This window comes from Phyllobates terribilis, unplaced genomic scaffold (assembly GCF_046119375.1).
Source record: "Phyllobates terribilis strain yellow unplaced genomic scaffold, ASM4611937v1 Scaffold_11__3_contigs__length_659146591, whole genome shotgun sequence".
In the NCBI taxonomy this organism is placed as follows: Eukaryota; Metazoa; Chordata; class Amphibia; order Anura; family Dendrobatidae; genus Phyllobates; species Phyllobates terribilis.
Genome location: NW_027362771.1, coordinates 582,873,421 through 582,893,260, shown reverse-complemented (window position 1 = coordinate 582,893,260; position 19,840 = coordinate 582,873,421). Strand labels below are relative to the sequence as shown.

At 46.5% G+C, this 19,840-nt stretch overlaps 1 protein-coding gene across 1 annotated transcript in view; it reads left to right on the top strand.

Annotated features, from left to right (window-relative positions):
- The first annotated feature begins 6,302 nt into the window (after positions 1-6,302).
- CNN1 (calponin 1) overlaps positions 6,303-19,840 on the top strand; it is a 166,674-nt gene continuing 153,136 nt past the window's right edge. The window contains exon 1 of the mRNA XM_073654259.1: positions 6,303-6,468. Within this exon, the coding sequence (XP_073510360.1) occupies positions 6,406-6,468 (63 nt within the window). The 5' untranslated portion in view covers positions 6,303-6,405. The remainder of the gene's footprint in view (positions 6,469-19,840) is intronic.

Below are 19,840 nucleotides of genomic sequence, written 5' to 3'. Positions count from 1 at the left end.
GAAGGCTCTGCAACGTTTTCTGGGCTTTACTAATTTTTACCGGAAATTCATCCAAAATTACTCAGTAATCGTGAAACCCCTTACTGACATGACTAGCAAGAGGTCTGATATTTCCAAATGGTCGGATGCCTCCCTCCAGGCTTTTTCTTCCTTAAAGAATTGTTTTGCCACGGCACCTATACTCCGTCAGCCCGATGTTTCCCAACCCTTTATTGTGGAAGTTGATGCGTCGGATGTCAGGGTTGGGGCTGTGTTGTCACAGGGTCGGTCCCTGGTAAATGGCGTCCATGCGCTTTCTTTTCTAAAAAATTGTCTTCGGCTGAGAGAAATTATGACGTGGGTAATAGGGAATTTTTGGCGATTAAATTAGCATTCAAAGAATGGCAACATTGGTTGGAGAGGGCTGTCCATCCTATTACTGTTATTACTGACCATGAGAACCTGTCATATCTCCAATCAGCTAAACGTCTCAACCCTAGGCAAGCCAGATGGTCCCTGTTTTTTACTAGGTTCAATTTTGTTGTCACTTTTCGTCCAGGGGTCAAAAATGTCAAGGCTGATGCTTTCTCCCGGATCTTCCCTGGTGGCGGTGACCATAAGAACCCGGCCCCGATATTACAGAAGGGGGTAGTCATTTCAACATTGTATACTGAACGGGAGGGTGAGGTGTTGGAGGCTCAGTGGGACGCCCCTGCATCCTACCCTTCAGGAAGGTTATTTGTACCACCTAATCTGCGCCGCAAAGTAATTAAGGAACATCATAACTCTGTGCTTGCTGGGCATCCAGGTGGTAAGACAACCGCAGACCTCCTCTCTCGTCATTTTCGGTGGCCGGGGTTGCATTGGGATGTGATTGAACACGTATCTGCTTCTAGTATTTGCGCACGTTCTAAAGTATCGCATACCCGTCCGTCTGGTACTATTCTTCCGCTACCTATTCCTAGCAGGCCATGGACACACTTGTCAATGGATTTTATTACTGACCTACCAGTTTCTGCAGGGAAAATGGTGGTTATGGTGGTTGTAGATGAGTTCAGTAAAATGGTTCACTTCATCACATTACCTGCACTTACAAATGCCAAGACACTTGCTCAGGTGTTTATAAATGAGATTGCAAAGCTTCACGGGGTTCCCTCCAATCTGGTGTCAGATCGGGGACCCAATTTGTTTCCAAGTTCTGGAAAGCATTCTGTTTTCGACTAGGGGTTCAGCTGTCCTTTTCCTCTGCCTTCCACCCTCAGTCGAATGGACAGACCGAGCGCGTCAATCAGAATTTGGAGACCTACCTCAGGTGTTTCGTCTCCGAAAATCAGGTGGATTGGACATCCTACTTACCGCTGGCAAAATTTGCCATTAATAATCATCGTCAAGAATCCACTGGCAGGTCACCGTTCTTTGGTGCATACGGTTACCATCCACAGTTTAGTACCTTTAGTGGGGAAGGAGCTTCGGGAGTTCCTGAGGAGGAACGTTTTGCTTTGTTGCTCTCCTCGGTGTGGCGGGGGGTTCTGAGAAATTTAAAGATCATGGGAGACAGGTATAAACCTATGGCTGACAGAAAACGCTTGCCAGGTCCGGACCTGAATGTGAATGACTTTGTGTGGTTGTCTACCAGGAATATCAAGTTGAAAGTCCCTTCTTGGAAGCTGGGACCTAGGTCTATTGGTCCCTATAAAATAACCGCCGTCATTAACCCAGCAGCGTTTCGTCTTGAGCTTCCTCGGACCCTTAAGGTCCACAATGTTTTCCAAAGGTCCTTACTCAAGAAATATGTGGAACCTCTTCAGCCCTCACCCCTACCGCCTACCCCAAATAATGGTTGATAGTAATCTGGAGTTTCAGATTTCGAGGATTGTAGATTCTCGTCTCCAACGTCGTTCCCTACAATACTTGGTGCACTGGAAGGGTTATGGTCCAGAAGAGAGGATGTGGGTTTCAGCATCAGAGGTGAACACTTCCAAGTTGGTTTGTTCATTCCACACCTCTTATCCTCAGAAACCTGGTCCTGAGTGTCCGGAGGCCACTCGTAGGGGAAAGGGGATGTACTGTCACGGGTGTATCAGAGGTGACAGACAGTCGCCCTGCAGTTGGTTTCAGGAGATCTCTATGTTTGGCATTACAGGCATCTTCTTAGAAGAGAGGCTGTCCGGAGGCCACTCGTCGGGGGGGTGGGTACTGTCACGGGTGTTTCAGATGTGACAGACTGTTGCCCTGCAGTTGGTTGCACAAGATCTCTTCGTTTGGCATTACAGACAACTGTCCCTTCTTTGCTCCCCAAACTTGTGTCCTCAGATCATCCCCCCGTTACACTAAATCTCCCCCAGACCCATTACACTAAATAAGGAAAAAATGAAAAAAAGTCAGCTCACCCACTTAGAAGTCCAATGCTCAAGAAGTGGTAGTGTAGCGCCCCGAGGGTTCGGCCGCTACAGGGGTATTGCACCTCTGCCAGAGGTGTGATATTCCACTCCCGGGTAAGGATGGAGTATGGACCAGGGCTCAGTTAGCTGCATACAGCACACACACCCCTTTCCGAGGGACAGCTCAACGGTGCTCCCACTAGACAGAAGTGCAGGCACGACCAACTATGTCCCTGTCTGGAGTGGGGAGGGGGGGTGGAAGACCCAGTGCTGTAGGGGCAGATAGGGGTTGGTTCCTGAGCGTAGGTAGGAGCCCATTGGTTGCTGGTCACCTGGGCTCATGGTCAGAGGGAGGTATAAAAGGTGGGCACCATCTTAGTTCTAGGGGAAGTTCGTTCTGTCCAGTGAGGAGAAGACAGGGAGTAGAGGCTCTGTAGGAGCTCTACTCCAGGAGGGCCTAGTGAGAGGCCGAGGAGGAGGTGAAGGGGAGCTGAGATTGCGTCTCATCCCAGCTCCAAGAGAAAGGAACAGGAAGGAACAGAAAAGGAGAAGAAGAGACAGAGAAACAGAAGGGCTCAGGAACAAGAAGGTGGAAGGGACCCTAAGAACCCACGAGAATCCAGGGTGAAGGGTCAGGCAGATTAAGGGTACCGGATCCCAAGTTGGTGGAGGAGAAACTACCCTCAGCCAAAGACCGGTCGTCGTGATCATTTATTGGTGCGACACCTCATCAAACCTGCTAGGAAGGCACCATATAGGACAGCGGAGGACGGGGCCCACGTTTACCCGCACAAGTTCGCGGCAGCTGGACAAAAGTGGGTCACTGATGAGGCAGGCCACAGAAAGGACAAAAGGGGGTCCTGAGCCATACTCCTGAGCTGCCTGGGAGTTGACCGAGCCCCACACCTGGTGGACGCAGCACGGCTCGGGCGGTCACTACTGATGCCGAAGTGACCCGGAGCATATGAACTGTGAGTAAAGACCCTGGACTGTAACTTGTTGTCTGTGTGCTCCTTCGCGCCTCCAGCACTACCGATATTGAGACTCTCACCACCATCACTCCCACCATCCACTACACTGCCCTGGGGCCGCACTCTTCCCGTGGGGAGTCACACCATCCCAGCTGCACACATCATCGGCCCCAGCGGTCTGCCCTGCAGCGGCGGTTCCTAATAACCGCAATCCACGGGTGGCGTAGTCGGACATTATCTGAAACATCTAAAAGGCTGCCACTGGTCTGACCACCCTGAGCCACGGGACCGGGTCGCCACTACTACCCCCATCGTCTCCCTACTGCCTGGTTCCGAGTGCCCCACGGCCCAGGGGGCGAGTCAGTAGTGCTACAAGAGAAGATGAGGTAAATTAAGTGAATCCGGCATCCGAAAACTTAATAAAATCTGTAAACTTTATTAGGTCAACATAAAACCAATGTTGTAAGAAATCACAGCCTATTGCAAGGAGGGGGGGATGGGAAAACGTGTTGGTCATGCAATGATTAAAGACCTGGCGGTCTGAAACGCATTTGCCCCTCCTTGCAAGAGGCTGTGACTTTCTTACAACATTGTTTTTATGTGGACCTAATAAAGTTTAAAGATTTTATGAAGTTTCCAGTTACACTAAATACCCCCACCACATTAAATCTCCCCCACACACAGTAAATACCCCCCACACACAGTAAATACACCCCCGACACTGTAAATACACACACACACACACAAAGTAATACTCTCCCACACATTAAATACCCCCACACACAGTAAATACACCAGCACACACAGTAAATACCCCAAGTCAGTAAATAACCCCCAAGGCAGTAAATATCCCCCAGCCCCATTACACTAAATCCTCCCCCCAACGTCGGTGTTTTCAGCTCCACTAACATGGAGCACATACCACAAATGCTCTCCGCGCCAGCGATTTATGTCAGCAGCGTGATCACATGACCTGATCACTCTGCTGACATTGCTCTGTAAGACGCGAGTACAGTTATCACTGGGAGCCGGACCGTTGCACGTTCTTTCACCTTGATAGCCATCTCAGAGAATGGCCGACACCCATTCCTGGGGTGGCAGAATGCAGCCGCCGGGGGGGACACTTTGGACAGCCACATTAGGTGGCCTGACTGCACCCCCATGCTGGCTGTGCCCAAGGCACATGCTCCGGTTATCCGCACCTAGATACGCCTCTGACAGGGGTACCCCTATTGTAATAAGAGGTTACAGGGTAATAAGAGGATTAGGAGCCGGGTTACTGTAAAAGAGGTTACAGGGTTATAAGGATCAGGAGCCAGGTTACTGTAATTAGAGGTTACAGGGGTAATAAGAGGATCAGGAGCCGGGTTACTGTAATAAGAGATTACAGGGGTAATAAGAGGATCAGGAGCCGGGTTACTGTAATAAGAGGTTACAGGGTAATAAGAGGCTCAGGAGCCAGGTTACTGTAATAAGAGGTTACAGGGTAATAAGAGGATCAGGAGTTGGGTTACTGTAATAAGAGGTTACAGGGGTAATAAGAGGATCAGGAGCCGGATTACTGTAATAAGAGGTTACAGGGCAATAAGAGGATCAGGAGCCGAGTTACTGTAATAAGAGGTTACAGGGTAATAAGAGGATCAGGAGCCGGGTTACTGTAATAAGAGGTTACAGGGGTAATAAGAGGATCAGGAGCCGGGTTACTGTAATAAGAGGTTACAGGGGTAATAAGAGGATCAGGAGCCGGGTTACTGTAATAAGAGGTTACAGGGGTAATAAGAAGATCAGGAGCCGGGTTACTGTAATAAGAGGTTACAGGGTAATAAGAAGATCAGGAGCCGGGTTACTGTAATAAGAGGTTAGAGGGGTAATAGGAGGATCAGGAGCCGGGTTACTGTAATAAGAGGATCAGGAGCCGGATTACTGTAATAAGAGGATCAGGAGCTGGGTTACTGTAATAAGAGGATCAGGAGCCGGGTTACTGTAATGAGTGGTTACAGGGTAATAAGAGGATCAGGAGCCGGGTTACTGTAATAAGAGGATCAGGAGCCGGGTTACTGTAATGAGTGGTTACAGGGTAATAAGAGGATCAGGAGCCGGGTTACTGTAATAAGAGGATCAGGAGCCGGGTTACTGTAATAAGAGGATCAGGAGATGGGTTACTGTAATAAGAGGATCAGGAGCCGGGTTACTGTAATAAGAGGATCAGGAGCCGGGTTACTGTAATGAGTGGTTACAGGGTAATAAGATCCTGTGTGGACGGTTTCGGTAATTACAGGGGAGGTATGTAGCTGAGTTACTATTATAAGATGGATTATAACACTTGAAAGTTGCTCATAGATCTTTTCCCCTCAGTCAAGTAAAATAAATAAAGATGTATATAATACAGTCATATGGGGAATTCCAGACATATACTCTCCTTATAAGTCCAGATCTTTATATACAAACAGATATGTAATTGAAGTCTGGATGTGAAGCGATAATGGATCTGTCGGATCTGTCGCTGGATGTAGAGGTGGGGGGTAGAATCTGACTTGTGCTGCGGAGCTGACAGTCCAGTCATTTCTATGTTGGTAGTAGATCACTCTCCACCTCTGCTGTGTTGTCAGTGCTCATTAGCTGTTATTTAGCTCAATAACTTCTATTTATGATTTCTCGCTCCGTCTTTCCCTCCTGCCTCTATTTAACCCCTTAATCATCTGATCCTATTAAATGTTATGCGCCTTCGCTCCTCACTCCCTATCTTCATTTTTCAATCCTCCGTCTGGCTTCCTCCCTTCCCCCCGCCCTCGTTCCCTCTCTCTCTGCCATCATCAGTCCAAAAAATTCCAAAGTTGGAAAATCTGACACAGTCCTGATATATCTCACTGTATAAATATATATATATTTCATTTTTTTTTTAATACCAACATGTTGACATCACAGGGAACACCGCTCTACAATTGGCCACACACTGAACCAATCCCTCAGCCCCTCCGCAGACACACATCTCCTGGATAATGGGACATTTAAAAAGTTGAAGGGAAGATTTTAAGAGCATCTTCTGAAGGAGCAAGGCTACAGGACAGATCAACATGGCTGCTGCTCACTTCATCAGGGGCCCGGCCTATGGACTCAGTGCAGAGGTTAAGAGCAAGGTGAGGAGCTTGTACCAAGAGCATGCAATCAAAATCAGAATGTGTATTGATGTCCTATGGCTCCACGGACTCGCTATTACAACTATCTCTATGTCTGATCTGTGGAGCTGACACTTTTTCTGCCGTATAGTTGTAGATTTTGGATGGGATCTGGAGAGCTGACAGTCTAAGGGTACGTGCACACGACATCTTTTTGAGGGAAATTCCACCTGGAACCCACCCAAAAAAGAATGAACATGTGCACAGTAATGTCCTATCGACTGGCAGTCTATATGGTCTGTTTTCTGAGCTTCTTTTAACTTCTTTATGTTTTGTAAGTTGTGAAGCGGCTGAAGGAAGTGACCGCTCCATTTTTCTGGAGGTTTCGATATGGAAGTTTATAGACATAATTAAAAAAATAAATCATGTCTATTAGATGCTGTGTGTATATACTCTTACAGGTCTTCCATTAGTCTTCTATTAAATGTCAGTGTCATTATCCTGAACCCCAAGTATCAGTGTTATTATCCTGCACCCCAAGTGTCAGTGTCATTATCCTGTACCCTAAGTGTCAGTGTTATTATCCTGCACCCCAAGTGTCAGTGTCATTATCCTGTACCCCAAGTGTCACTATCCTGTACTCCAGGTGTCACTATCCTGTACCCCAAGTGTCAGTGTCATTATCCCATACCACGAGTGTCAGTGTCATTATCCTGTACCCCAAGTGTCATTATCCCATACCTCGAGTGTCAGCGTCATTATCCCATACCCTGAGTGTCAGCGTCATTATCCTGTACCCCTAGTGTCATTATCCTGTACCCCGAGTGTCAGTGTCATTATCCTGTACCCCGAGTGTCAGTATCATTATCCCGTACCCCAAGTGTCAGCGTCATTATCCTGTACCCCGAGTGTCATTATCCTGTACCCCAAGTGTCAGTGTCATTATACTCTACCCCAAGTGTCAGTGTCATTATCCTGTACCCCAAGTGTCATTATCCTGTACCCCAAATGTCAGTGTCATTATCCTGTACCCCAAGTGTCAGTGTCATTATCCTCTACCCCAAGTGTCAGTGTCATTATCCTGTACCCCAAGTGTCAGTGTCAATATCCTGTACCCCAAGTGTCAGTGTCATTATCCTGTACCCCAAGTGTCAGTGTCATTATCCTCTACCCCAAGTGTCAGTGTCATTATCCTGTACCCCAAGTGTCAGTGTCATTATCCTCTACCCCAAGTGTCAGTGTCATTATCCTGTACCCCGTGTCAGTGTCATTATCCTGTACCCCAAGTGTCAGTATCATTATCCTGTACCCCAAGTGTCAGTGTCATTATACTCTACCCCAAGTGTCAGTGTCATTATCCTGTACCCCAAGTGTCATTATCCTGTACCCCAAGTGTCAGCGTCATTATCCTGTACCCCAAGTGTCAGTATCATTATCCTGTACCCCAAGTGTCAGTGTCATTATCCTCTACCCCAAGTGTCAGTGTCATTATCCTGTACCCCAAGTGTCAGTGTCATTACCCTGTACCCCGTGTCAGTGTCATTATCCTCTACCTCAAGTGTCAGTGTCATTATCCTGTACCCCGTGTCAGTGTCATTATCCTGTACCCCAAGTGTCAGTATCATTATCCTGTACCCCAAGTGTCAGTGTCATTATCCTGTACCCCAAGTGTCAGTGTCATTACCCTGTACCCCGTGTCAGTGTCATTATCCTGTACCCTAAGTGTCAGTGTCAATATCCTGTACCCCAAGTGTCTGTGTCAATATCATGTACTCCAAGTGTCAGTGTCATTATCCTGTACCCCAAGTGTCAGTATCATTATCCTGTACCCCAAGTGTCAGTGTCATTACCCTGTACCCCAAGTGTCATAATCCTGTACCCCAAGTGTCAGTGTCATTATCCTGTACCCCGAGTCAGTGTCATTATCCTGTACCCCAAGTGTCAGTGTCAATATCCTGTACCCCGTGTCAGTGTCATTATCCTGTACCCCAAGTGTCAGTATCATTATCCTGTACCCCAAGTGTCATAATCCTGTACCCCAAGTGTCAGTGTCATTATCCTGTACCCCAAGTGTCAGTGTCATTATCCTGTACCCCGAGTGTCAGTGTCATTATACTCTACCTCAAGTGTCAGTGTCATTATCCTGTACCCCGTGTCAGTGTCATTATCCTGTACCCCAAGTGTTAGTGTCATTATCCTGTGCCCCAAGTGTCAGTGTCATTATCCTGTACTCCAAGTGTCAGTGTCATTATCCTGTACCCCAAGTGTCAGCGTCATTATCCTGTACCCCAAGTGTCAGCGTCATTATCCTGTACCCCAAGTGTCAGCGTCATTATCCTGTACCCCAAGTGTCAGAGTCATTATCCCATACCCCGAGTATCAGTGTGTAATTATTCTTCATCCTACATCTCAAGGACTAGTTTTCCCTATTGATGTAGATTGGTAATGTTTTGCCTGTGGAGCTTGCACTCTTCTCGGTGTAGCACTCGGGCTCGCCGCCGGATTCTTGTAATGTGATGGATGGTGTCACAACAGAGGGATATAATTGCTTGTTGACAGATTGTTGAATCCACTTGAAAGTGCGTCTGATGCTACTGCTGTCTGCTTCTCCTCAAGAGCGGGCGCTCTTGTCCGGTCTACACCGAGCTGAGGGTCATTCATCTGTTGTGCTCAATATATAGCCCACCAGCTCACTTATAACTCCTCAGTAGCCTGACCAACTTATAGTCATGGTCTTGGGTCCATTGTTGGAGAAGACATATTACTCTCATACAGCTTGGAGCATGAGAAATTCTTGTGGACTGTTGGATTAGATATGTAGAACATCCAATAAGTGTTATATGCTGTGACTTCTTGTGGGCTTATGAGGACAGTAATGGAAGATATTACCAATTTGTCTCATCTTCAAGCTCAACGAGTTAGGCTAAGGAGGTTTTAAAAAATGTAAGGGATATGGACACCTTCAGGGTAAATTCTTTTTTTCTTAAATGCATGTATTTTTGCCTAAAAATTATTTTTGCAATTTGGTTTCATTAAAAATTTTGCACCATTTGCCTTCAATAGTCTCAGTTCTAGCTGCAGAATGAGTTAACTGAGAATCAACTGATGAGCTCATTGTGAAAGGAGAGCTTGTAACTCCTTTTCTGTCTTTTTCTGAGTTCCTCTCAGATGATTCATGACCACATAAAAGTACAGTTCAACTTAAATGTGGTCTGTGATCATAAATCCGCAAAAGAGGAGCTAAAAAAAAAGACAGGTAAGGAGTTACAAGTCAGAATGAGCTCACTAATGCATTAACTCATTCTGCAAACAAAAAATAAATAGCACAACACGGAGGCTTTAGAAGGAAAACGGCGTAAAAATTGTAATGAAGCTCATTTGCAAAAATAATTTTTAGGCAAAAAAGTAACATGTATTTAAAGGGGTTTTCCAATTAAAACAAGTTATCATCTATTCACACGATAAGTGATAACTTGTTGATCGGTGGGTGTCTGGCCACTGGGATCTGCACTGATTGGCAGAATGGGGAAGTTTTAACCCTGTAAGAATGAAGCGGCAGTGGGCATGTGCGACCTGTGCTTCAGTAATAATGAAGCGTCAGTGAGCATGTGCGACCTGTGCTCCTGTAATAAGGAAGCGGCAGTGAGCATGTGTGACCTGTGCTCCTGTAAGAATGAAGCGGCAGTGAGCATGTGCGACCTGTGCTCCTGTAAGAATGAAGCGTCAGTGAGCATGTGCGACCTGTGCTCCTGTAATAAGGAAGCGGCATAGAGCATGTGTGACCTGTGCTCCTGTAAGAATGAAGCGGCAGTGAGCATGTGCGACCTGTGCTCCTGTAAGAATGAAGCGGCAGTGAGCATGTGCGACCTGTGCTCCTGTAAGAATGAAGCGGCAGTGAGCATGTGCGACCTGTGCTCCTGTAATAAGGAAGCGGCATAGAGCATGTGTGACCTGTGCTCCTGTAAGAATGAAGCAGCAGAGAGCATGTGCGACCTGTGCTCCTGTAAGAATGAAGCGTCAGTGAGCATGTGCGACCTGTGCTTCAGTAATAATGAAGCGTCAGTGAGCATGTGCGACCTGTGCTCCTGTAAGAATGAAGCGGCAGTGAGCATGTGCGACCTGTGCTCCTGTAATAAGGAAGCGGCATAGAGCATGTGTGACCTGTGCTCCTGTAAGAATGAAGCAGCAGAGAGCATGTGCGACCTGTGCTCCTGTAAGAATGAAGCGTCAGTGAGCATGTGCGACCTGTGCTTCAGTAATAATGAAGCGTCAGTGAGCATGTGCGACCTGTGCTCCTGTAAGAATGAAGCGGCAGTGAGCATGTGCGACCTGTGCTCCTGTAAGAATGAAGCGGCAGTGAGCAAGTGTGACCTGTGCTCCTGTAAGAATGAAGCGGCAATGGGTATGTGCGACCTGTGCGCGTGTAAGATTGAAGCGGCAGTGAGCATGTGTGAACCTGTGCTCCTGTGAGAATGAAGCGGCAGAGAGCATATGTGGGCAATATTCCTGTAAGAATGGAGTGGCAGAGATCATATGCGACCTGTGCTCATGTAAAAATGAAGCAGCAGTGAGCATGTGCGACTTGTGCTCCTGTAAGAATGAAGCGTCAGTGAGCATGTGCGACCTGTGCTCCTGTAAGAATGAAGCAGCAGTGAGCATGTGCGACCTGTGCTCCTGTAAGAATGAAGCGGCAATGAGCATGTGCGACCTGTGCCCCTGTAAGAATGAAGCGGCATTGAGCATGTGCGACCTGTTCTCCTGTAAGAATGAAGCGGCAGTGAGCATGTGCGACCTGTGCTCCTGTAAGAATGAAGCGGCTGTGAGCATGTGCGACCTGTGCTCCTGTAAGAATGAAGCAGCAGTGAGCATGTGCGACCTGTGCCCCTGTAAGAATGAAGCGGCATTGAGCATGTGCAACCTGTGCTCCTGTAAGAATGAAGTGGCAGTGAGCATGTGCGACCTGTGCTCCTGTAAGAATGAAGGGGCAGTGAGCATGTGCGACCTGTGCTCCTGTAAGAATGAAGCGGCAGTGAGCATGTGCGACCTGTGCGCCTGTGAGAATGAAGCGGCAGAGAGCATGTGCGGCCAATATTCCTGTAAGAATAGAGCGGCAGAGATCATGTGCGACCTGTGCTCCTGAAAGAATGAAGTGGCAGTGAGCATGTGCGGCCTGTGCTCCTGTAAGAATGAAGCGGCAGTGAGCATGCGCGACATATGCTCCTGTATGAATAAAGCGGCAGTCAACATGTGTGACCTGTACTCTTGTAAGAATGAAGCCGCAGTGAGCATGTGTAACCTGTATTTCTGTAAGAATGAAGGGGCAGAGAGCATGTGCGACCTGTGCTCATGTAAGAATGAAGCGCCAGTGGGCATGTGTGACCTGTACTCTTGTAGGAATGAAGCAGCAGTGAGCATGTGCGATCTGTGCTCCGGTAAGAATGAAGCGGCAGTGAGCATGTGCGACCTGTGCTCCTGTAAGAATGAAACGGCAGTGGACATGTTTGACCTGTGCTCCTGTAAGAATGAAGCAGCAGTGAGCATGTGTCACCTCTACTCCTGTAAGAATGAAGCAGCAGTGAGCATGTGCGACCTTTGCTCCTATAAGAATGAAGTGGCAGTGAGCATGTGCAACCTTTGCTCCTGTAAGACTGAAGGGGCAGAGAGCATGTGTGACCTGTGCTCCTGTAAGAATGAAGCAGCAGTGAGTATGTGAGACCTGTGCTCCTGTAAGAATGAAGCAGCAGTGAGCATGTGTGACCTGTGCTCCTGTAAGAATAAAGCGACAGTGAGCAAGTGTGACCTGTGCTCCTGTAAGAATGAAGCAGCAGTGAGCATGTGTGACCTCTACTCCTGTAAGAATGAAGCAGCAGTGAGCATGTGTGACCTCTACTCCTGTAAGAATGAAGCGACAGTGAGCAAGTGTGACCTGTGCTCCTGTAAGAATGAAGCAGCAGTGAGCATGTGTGACCCTGTGCTCCTGTAAGAATGAAGCGGCAGTAAGCATGTGTGACCCTGTGCTCCTGTAAGAATGAAGCAGCAGTGAGCATGTGTGACCCTGTGCTCCTGTAAGAATGAAGAGGCAGTGAGCATGTGTGACCCTGTGCTCCTGTAAGAATGAAGAGGCAGTGAGCATGTGTGACCCTGTGCTCCTGTAAGAATGAGGAGGCAGTGAGCATGTGTGACCCTGTGCTCATGTAAGAATGAAGCGGCAGTGAGCATGTGTGACCCTGTGCTCCTGTAAGAATGAAGCGGCAGTGAGCATGTGTGACCCTGTGCTCCTGTAAGAATGAAGAGGCAGTAAGCATGTGTGACCCTGTGCTCATGTAAGAATGAAGCGGCAGTGAGCATGTGCGATCCTGTGCTCATGTAAGAATGAAGTGGCAGTGAGCACGTGTGACCCTGTGCTCATGTAAGAATGAAGAGGCAGTGAGCATGTGTGACCCTGTGCTCCTGTAAGAATGAAGCAGCAGTGAGCATGTGTGACCCTGTGCTCCTGTAAGAATGAAGCGGCAGTGAGCATGTGTGACCCTGTGCTCCTGTAAGAATGAAGCGGCAGTGAGCATGTGTGACCCTGTGCTCATGTAAGAATGAAGAGGCAGTGAGCATGTGTGACCCTGTGCTCCTGTAAGAATGAAGCAGCAGTGAGCATGTGTGACCCTGTGCTCCTGTAAGAATGAAGCGGCAGTGAGCATGTGTGACCCTGTGCTCATGTAAGAATGAAGAGGCAGTGAGCATGTGTGACCCTGTGCTCCTGTAAGAATGAAGCGGCAGTGAGCATGTGTGACCCTGTGCTCCTGTAAGAATGAAGCGGCAGTGAGCATGTGCGACCCTGTGCTCCTGTAAGAATGAAGCAGCAGTGAGCATGTGTGACCCTGTGCTCCTGTAAGAATGAAGCGGCAGTGAGCATGTGTGACCCTGTGCTCATGTAAGAATGAAGAGGCAGTGAGCATGTGTGACCCTGTGCTCCTGTAAGAATGAAGCGGCAGTGAGAATGTGCGACCCTGTGCTCCTGTAAGAATGAAGCAGCAGTCAGCATGTGTGACCCTGTGCTCCTGTAAGAATGAAGCAGCAGTGAGCATGTGTGACCCTGTGCTCATGTAAGAATGAAGAGGCAGTGAGCATGTGTGACCCTGTGCTCCTGTAAGAATGAAGCGGCAGTGAGCATGTGTGACACTGTGTTCCTGTAAGAATGAAGCAGCAGTGAGCATGTGTGACCCTGTGCTCATGTAAGAATGAAGAGGCAGTGAGCATGTGTGACCCTGTGCTCCTGTAAGAATGAAGCGGCAGTGAGCATGTGTGACCCTGTGCTCCTGTAAGAATGAAGCGGCAGTGAGCAAGTGTGACCCTGTGCTCATGTAAGAATGAAGAGGCAGTGAGCATGTGTGACCCTGTGCTCCTGTAAGAATGAAGCGGCAGTGAGCATGTGTGACCCTGTGCTCCTGTAAGAATGAAGCGGCAGTGAGCATGTGTGACCCTGTGCTCCTGTAAGAATGAAGCGGCAGTGAGCATGTGTGACCCTGTGCTCCTGTAAGAATGAAGCGGCAGTGAGCATGTGTGACCCTGTGCTCATGTAAGAATGAAGAGGCAGTGAGCATGTGTGACCCTGTGCTCCTGTAAGAATGAAGCGGCAGTGAGCATGTGTGACCCTGTGCTCCTGTAAGAATGAAGCAGCAGTGAGCATGTGTGACCCTGTGCTCCTGTAAGAATGAAGCGGCAGTGAGCATGTGTGACCCTGTGCTCATGTAAGAATGAAGAGGCAGTGAGCATGTGTGACCCTGTGCTCTTGTAAGAATGAAGCGGCAGTGAGAATGTGCGACCCTGTGCTCCTGTAAGAATGAAGCAGCAGTGAGCATGTGTGACCCTGTGCTCCTGTAAGAATGAAGCAGCAGTGAGCATGTGTGACCCTGTGCTCATGTAAGAATGAAGAGGCAGTGAGCATGTGTGACCCTGTGCTCCTGTAAGAATGAAGCGGCAGTGAGCATGTCTGACCCTGTGTTCCTGTAAGAATGAAGCAGCAGTGAGCATGTGTGACCCTGTGCTCCTGTAAGAATGAAGCAGCAGTGAGCATGTGTGACCCTGTGCTCCTGTAAGAATGAAGCGGCAGTGAGCATGTGTGACCCTGTGCTCCTGTAAGAATGAAGCGGCAGTGAGCATGTGCGACCCTGTGCTCCTGTAAGAATGAAGCGGCAGTGAGCATGTGTGACCCTGTGCTCCTGTAAGAATGAAGCAGCAGTGAGCATGTGTGACCCTGTGCTCATGTAAGAATGAAGAGGCAGTGAGCATGTGTGACCCTGTGCTCCTGTAAGAATGAAGCGGCAGTGAGCATGTGTGACCCTGTGCTCCTGTAAGAATGAAGCGGCAGTGAGCATGTGTGACCCTGTGCTCATGTAAGAATGAAGAGGCAGTGAGCATGTGTGACCCTGTGCTCCTGTAAGAATGAAGCAGCAGTGAGCATGTGTGACCCTGTGCTCCTGTAAGAATGAAGCGGCAGTGAGCATGTGTGACCCTGTGTTCCTGTAAGAATGAAGCGGCAGTGAGCATGTGTGACCCTGTGCTCCTGTAAGAATGAAGCGGCAGTGAGCATGTGTGACCCTGTGCTCCTGTAAGAATGAAGCGGCAGTGAGCATGTGCGACCCTGTGCTCCTGTAAGAATGAAGCGGCAGTGAGCATGTGTGACCCTGTGCTCCTGTAAGAATGAAGCAGCAGTGAGCATGTGTGACCCTGTGCTCATGTAAGAATGAAGAGGCAGTGAGCATGTGTGACCCTGTGCTCCTGTAAGAATGAAGCGGCAGTGAGCATGTGTGACCCTGTGCTCCTGTAAGAATGAAGCGGCAGTGAGCATGTGTGACCCTGTGCTCATGTAAGAATGAAGAGGCAGTGAGCATGTGTGACCCTGTGCTCCTGTAAGAATGAAGCAGCAGTGAGCATGTGTGACCCTGTGCTCCTGTAAGAATGAAGCGGCAGTAAGCATGTGTGACCCTGTGTTCCTGTAAGAATGAAGCGGCAGTGAGCATGTGTGACCCTGTGTTCCTGTAAGAATGAAGCGGCAGTGAGCATGTGTGACCCTGTGCTCATGTAAGAATGAAGCGGCAGTGAGCATGTGTGACCCTGTGCTCCTGTAAGAATGAAGCGGCAGTGAGCATGTGTGACCCTGTGCTCCTGTAAGAATGAAGCGGCAGTGAGCATGTGTGACCCTGTGCTCATGTAAGAATGAAGCGGCAGTGAGCATGTGTGACCCTGTGCTCCTGTAAGAATGAAGCGGCAGTGAGCATGTGCAACCCTGTGCTCCATTCATTTCCTATGGCACTATTGAGACCTGTGTTTGTCTTTTTCTGGCAGCCCCCAGAGAATGAATGGGCGCCTGACTTGCCTTGTAACAGGGATACAAAGTTCATTGATCTGTCCATTATTGCGGATCCCAGAGGTGAGAGCCCCAGCAATCAGCAAGTTATCACCTATCCTCTGGATTGGTGATTCCTTGTTTTAACCGGACAACTCCTTTAAGTATAAAGAAATGTCAAAAAGTGTCCATATTCTTTAGGAAGAATGGATGATCTGTTTCCAGTGTTATTTCTTTGTGTTTTTCCATAGTATTTTTTCAGTCACAGATATTGTCAGTGGTTAGCACTGCAGCCTTGCAGCGCTGGGGTCCTGGGTTCAAATCCCACCAAGGACAACATCTGCAAGGAGTTTGTATGTTCTCCCCATGTTTGCGTGAGTTTCCTCTGGGTTCTCCGGTTTCCTCCCACACTCCAAAGACATACTGATAGGGAATCTAGATTGTGAGCCCCGATGGGGACAGCGACGATAATGTATGTAAAGCGCTGTGGAATATGTTAGCGCTATATAAAAATAAAGATTATTATATTATTATTATTGTTGCAGTACCACTAATCACCTCTGCTAGTGTTACATGTTTTCCCATAGATAACAGTGCAATAGCGCCCCTCCAGTTTTACTAGCTTGAAAAGTGAAAGGTTGTGAGCAACAATCGATTGGTATAGACTCTCCTAACTTGGAGGTGGTCATTGTTGGCAGAGCTAATTTAAGCAATGATAGCACTGGGAATTTAGGGGATTACAGGCAGCAGCAGATGTGAGGATTTAGCCGATAATGCAGACTGGATTCGGTCAGTGACAAAGCATTGAGGTGGGATAAGCAGGATGTAGCTGGGGGACAGGGACAGATGCATGCAAGGAACCCTTTAGAAATTAACTTCTAGGTCCTTAGCCATCTATGCCATTTATTTAAGCCAAAGCTGGTAGCAAAATGCTTATTTGACCAATTTTTATTCCTTTTGATGTCCATCATACACATGCACACTCAGTTTAGACAAGCATGCATGTCTCCTAAATGGGGAGAGAGGAATAAGCCACTGCCCTATCTCCATTGACTACAAAGGATACTCTTTTTCTCTGGCATAAGTCGAAAAAAAATTGGCCGAACTTCAAACACAAGTTGACATTGGATTAAGGTTCATCCAACCTTAGTTCAAAGTCAACGGCCACCTTAAAGATCTTACAATCCCAAATGTTTCACTTTTCTTCTATAGAGGCAGGGAAGAGCTTGAGCTCATGTATTTCTTGATGATTTTATGACAAAATGATAACTCCATAGATGTTAAAGATGGTTGTTGTCTACTTCCTGGACCTAGATACGAGAGGAGGAAGTCTACAAGAGCAGTTTGATGGGCATGTGTTATCTGAACATCTGATCCTAAGAACAGGTTTCTCTGGTGGTCCTAAGGTAAACCAGTAGACCATCTGCCGAAGCCTGTATGGCAGTTTCTTACAGAGGTTGACTGATTTGGACCAAAGGGTGATTGTCTAATTTCAAGGACCACATTTTAAATTACATGTCCTAGTTCCAAAAGCTGAAGATACTAGTGAGAGCCTTCAAAATCAGTTGTTTCAATCAGTGGAAAAAACATTCTGTCCATTGTCTCTTACTCTCTGGAAGACCTTTTCTGTGGTCCTTCAGAGAGTAACTTGACACTAGCTAATAGTGGTTGGTGGGATCTGAGTGGGTAATTCTTCCCACCTCCTACCCAATAACTAAATTTTCCTTAGAAGGTATCTGAAAAGGGTTTCTGCAGAGCAGACCTCCCATTAAATTCATGGGATGACTGACTGAATTTCCTTCCAGGTTCGCATTACTCTTATCCAACCAACACGCACCTCTAACCATTAGGCAATGGCGTAGGTGGATGGATTGTGTCATCTTGATTTCTGGAATGGGCCCATGTGGTTTGCTAAAGTTTATTAATGACATATGTCATGTATACCTGGCACAGGTAAAAGGATTTCATGAATGACTTGACAATGGTACAGTATTGTACGGTAAAGACCAAAAAAAAGAACATATTCTTCAGAAAACCCTTGTCTATCATCAATGATGTAAATAATAGGAGTCGAATAGCTAGTTCTGCCATCGGTTCTTTCTCCTCAGCTCCTTCTCGACTTCCACTGACCGTGTGTCTATAGAGAGAGGGGCATAAGATGTTGCCTCACCTCCTCTGATGGATGCTTGAAGATCCTCTAGTCATCTTTGACTGGACTCATCTTTAGACTGAAGTTAGCCAAAACTGATGATTTCAGAAGGATCAACTGATCCTCCCAACTCTCCCTTCACAGCAGATGTCAGAGATTAAAGGGAATGGTGACAGGCCCTATCCTTTGTGGCAGGAGATAAGCTTCTGCCAGATCCTGCTGCCTATTGAATACATCTGCTCTCCTGGCTGAGCGTCTACGCATATGGCTGGTCAGATGGACATCCCATAGCCAGTAGTTGTCTTAGGTGCATGGAAGGCTCTTTATCTGACTAAAATAGAATCTTATTGTTTGCTCATGGATGGTAAAGGGTCAACGCATCCTGTTATCTCCATGTAGCTAAAAATATGGTGTGAGTTATACATCTTCTATGTAGTGATATAGGCCATACTGGTATAACCTGGGCATCTTCTGTTTATAATTATACATCTCCAGCTAGTATAACCTGGGCATCTTCTGTTTATAATTATACATCTGCAGCTAGTATAACCTGGGAATCTTCTGTATATACAGTAATTATATATATGTACAGCTGGTATAACCTGGGTATCTTCTATATATAATTTTATCTGTACAGCTGGTATAACCCGGGTATCTTCTGTTTATAGTTATATATGTACAGCTGATATAACCTGGGAATCTTCTTTATATAATTATATATTTACAGCTGGTATAACCCGGGTATCTTATAGTTATATATGTACAGCTGGCATAAGTTATATATCTTCTCGTATGTAGTGATATAAGCCATACTGGTATAACCTGAGCAAATACTGGATATAATTATATATGTACAGCTGGTATAACCTAGGCATCTTCTGTATATAATGATATGTGTACAGCTGGAATAACCTGGTAATTACTGTATATAATTATATATCTACAACTGGTATAACCTAGGATTCTTGTTGTATGTAGTGACATAAGCCATATTGATATAACCTGGGCATCTTCTGTATATAATTGTATATGTACAGCTGGTATAACCTGGGTATATTATGTATATTATTATATACACAGCTGGTATAACCTGGGCATCTTCTGTATATAATTATATATGTACAGCTGGTATAACCTCGGTATATTCTGTATATTATTATATGTACAGCTGGTATAACCTGGGCATCTTCTGTATATAATTATATATATACAGCTGGTATAACCTGGGTATATTATGTATATTATTATATGTACAGCTGGTATAACCGGGGCATCTTCTGTATATAATTATATATGTACAGCTGGTATAACCTGGGCATCTTCTGTATATAATTATATATATACAGCTGGTATAACCTGGGTATATTATGTATATTATTATATGTACAGCTGGTATAACCGGGGCATCTTCTGTATATAATTATATATGTACAGCTTATACCTGGGCAATTACTTTATAGAATTATATATGTATAACTGATATAACCTAGGCATCTTGTTCTATGAAGTAATATAGGCCATATTGATATAACCTTCCTGTAGAAGAGCATCTTCTGTACACAAGGCTATGTTCACACGTTGCATTTTTTGCTGCTTTTTTATGCAAATTTTCAGCTGCGTTTTACAATACCAGCAAAAGCTATCAGATTTCAGAAATCTCATGCACACACATTGGTTTTTTTTTTTCCTGACAAAATTGGAAAACTGCAGCGTGTCACTTCTTTCCGCGTTTTTCACCCATTGAAATCATTGAGAAAATGCAAAAACGCCGGTATCAGGTTTTGCTGCGTTTTTGGTGCAGAAAACTCAGGAACAACAGGCACAAAACTGTATCAGCATGAAAAACGCAGCAAAAAAAAACACAGCAAAAACGCAACATGTGAACATAGCCTAATTGTATATGT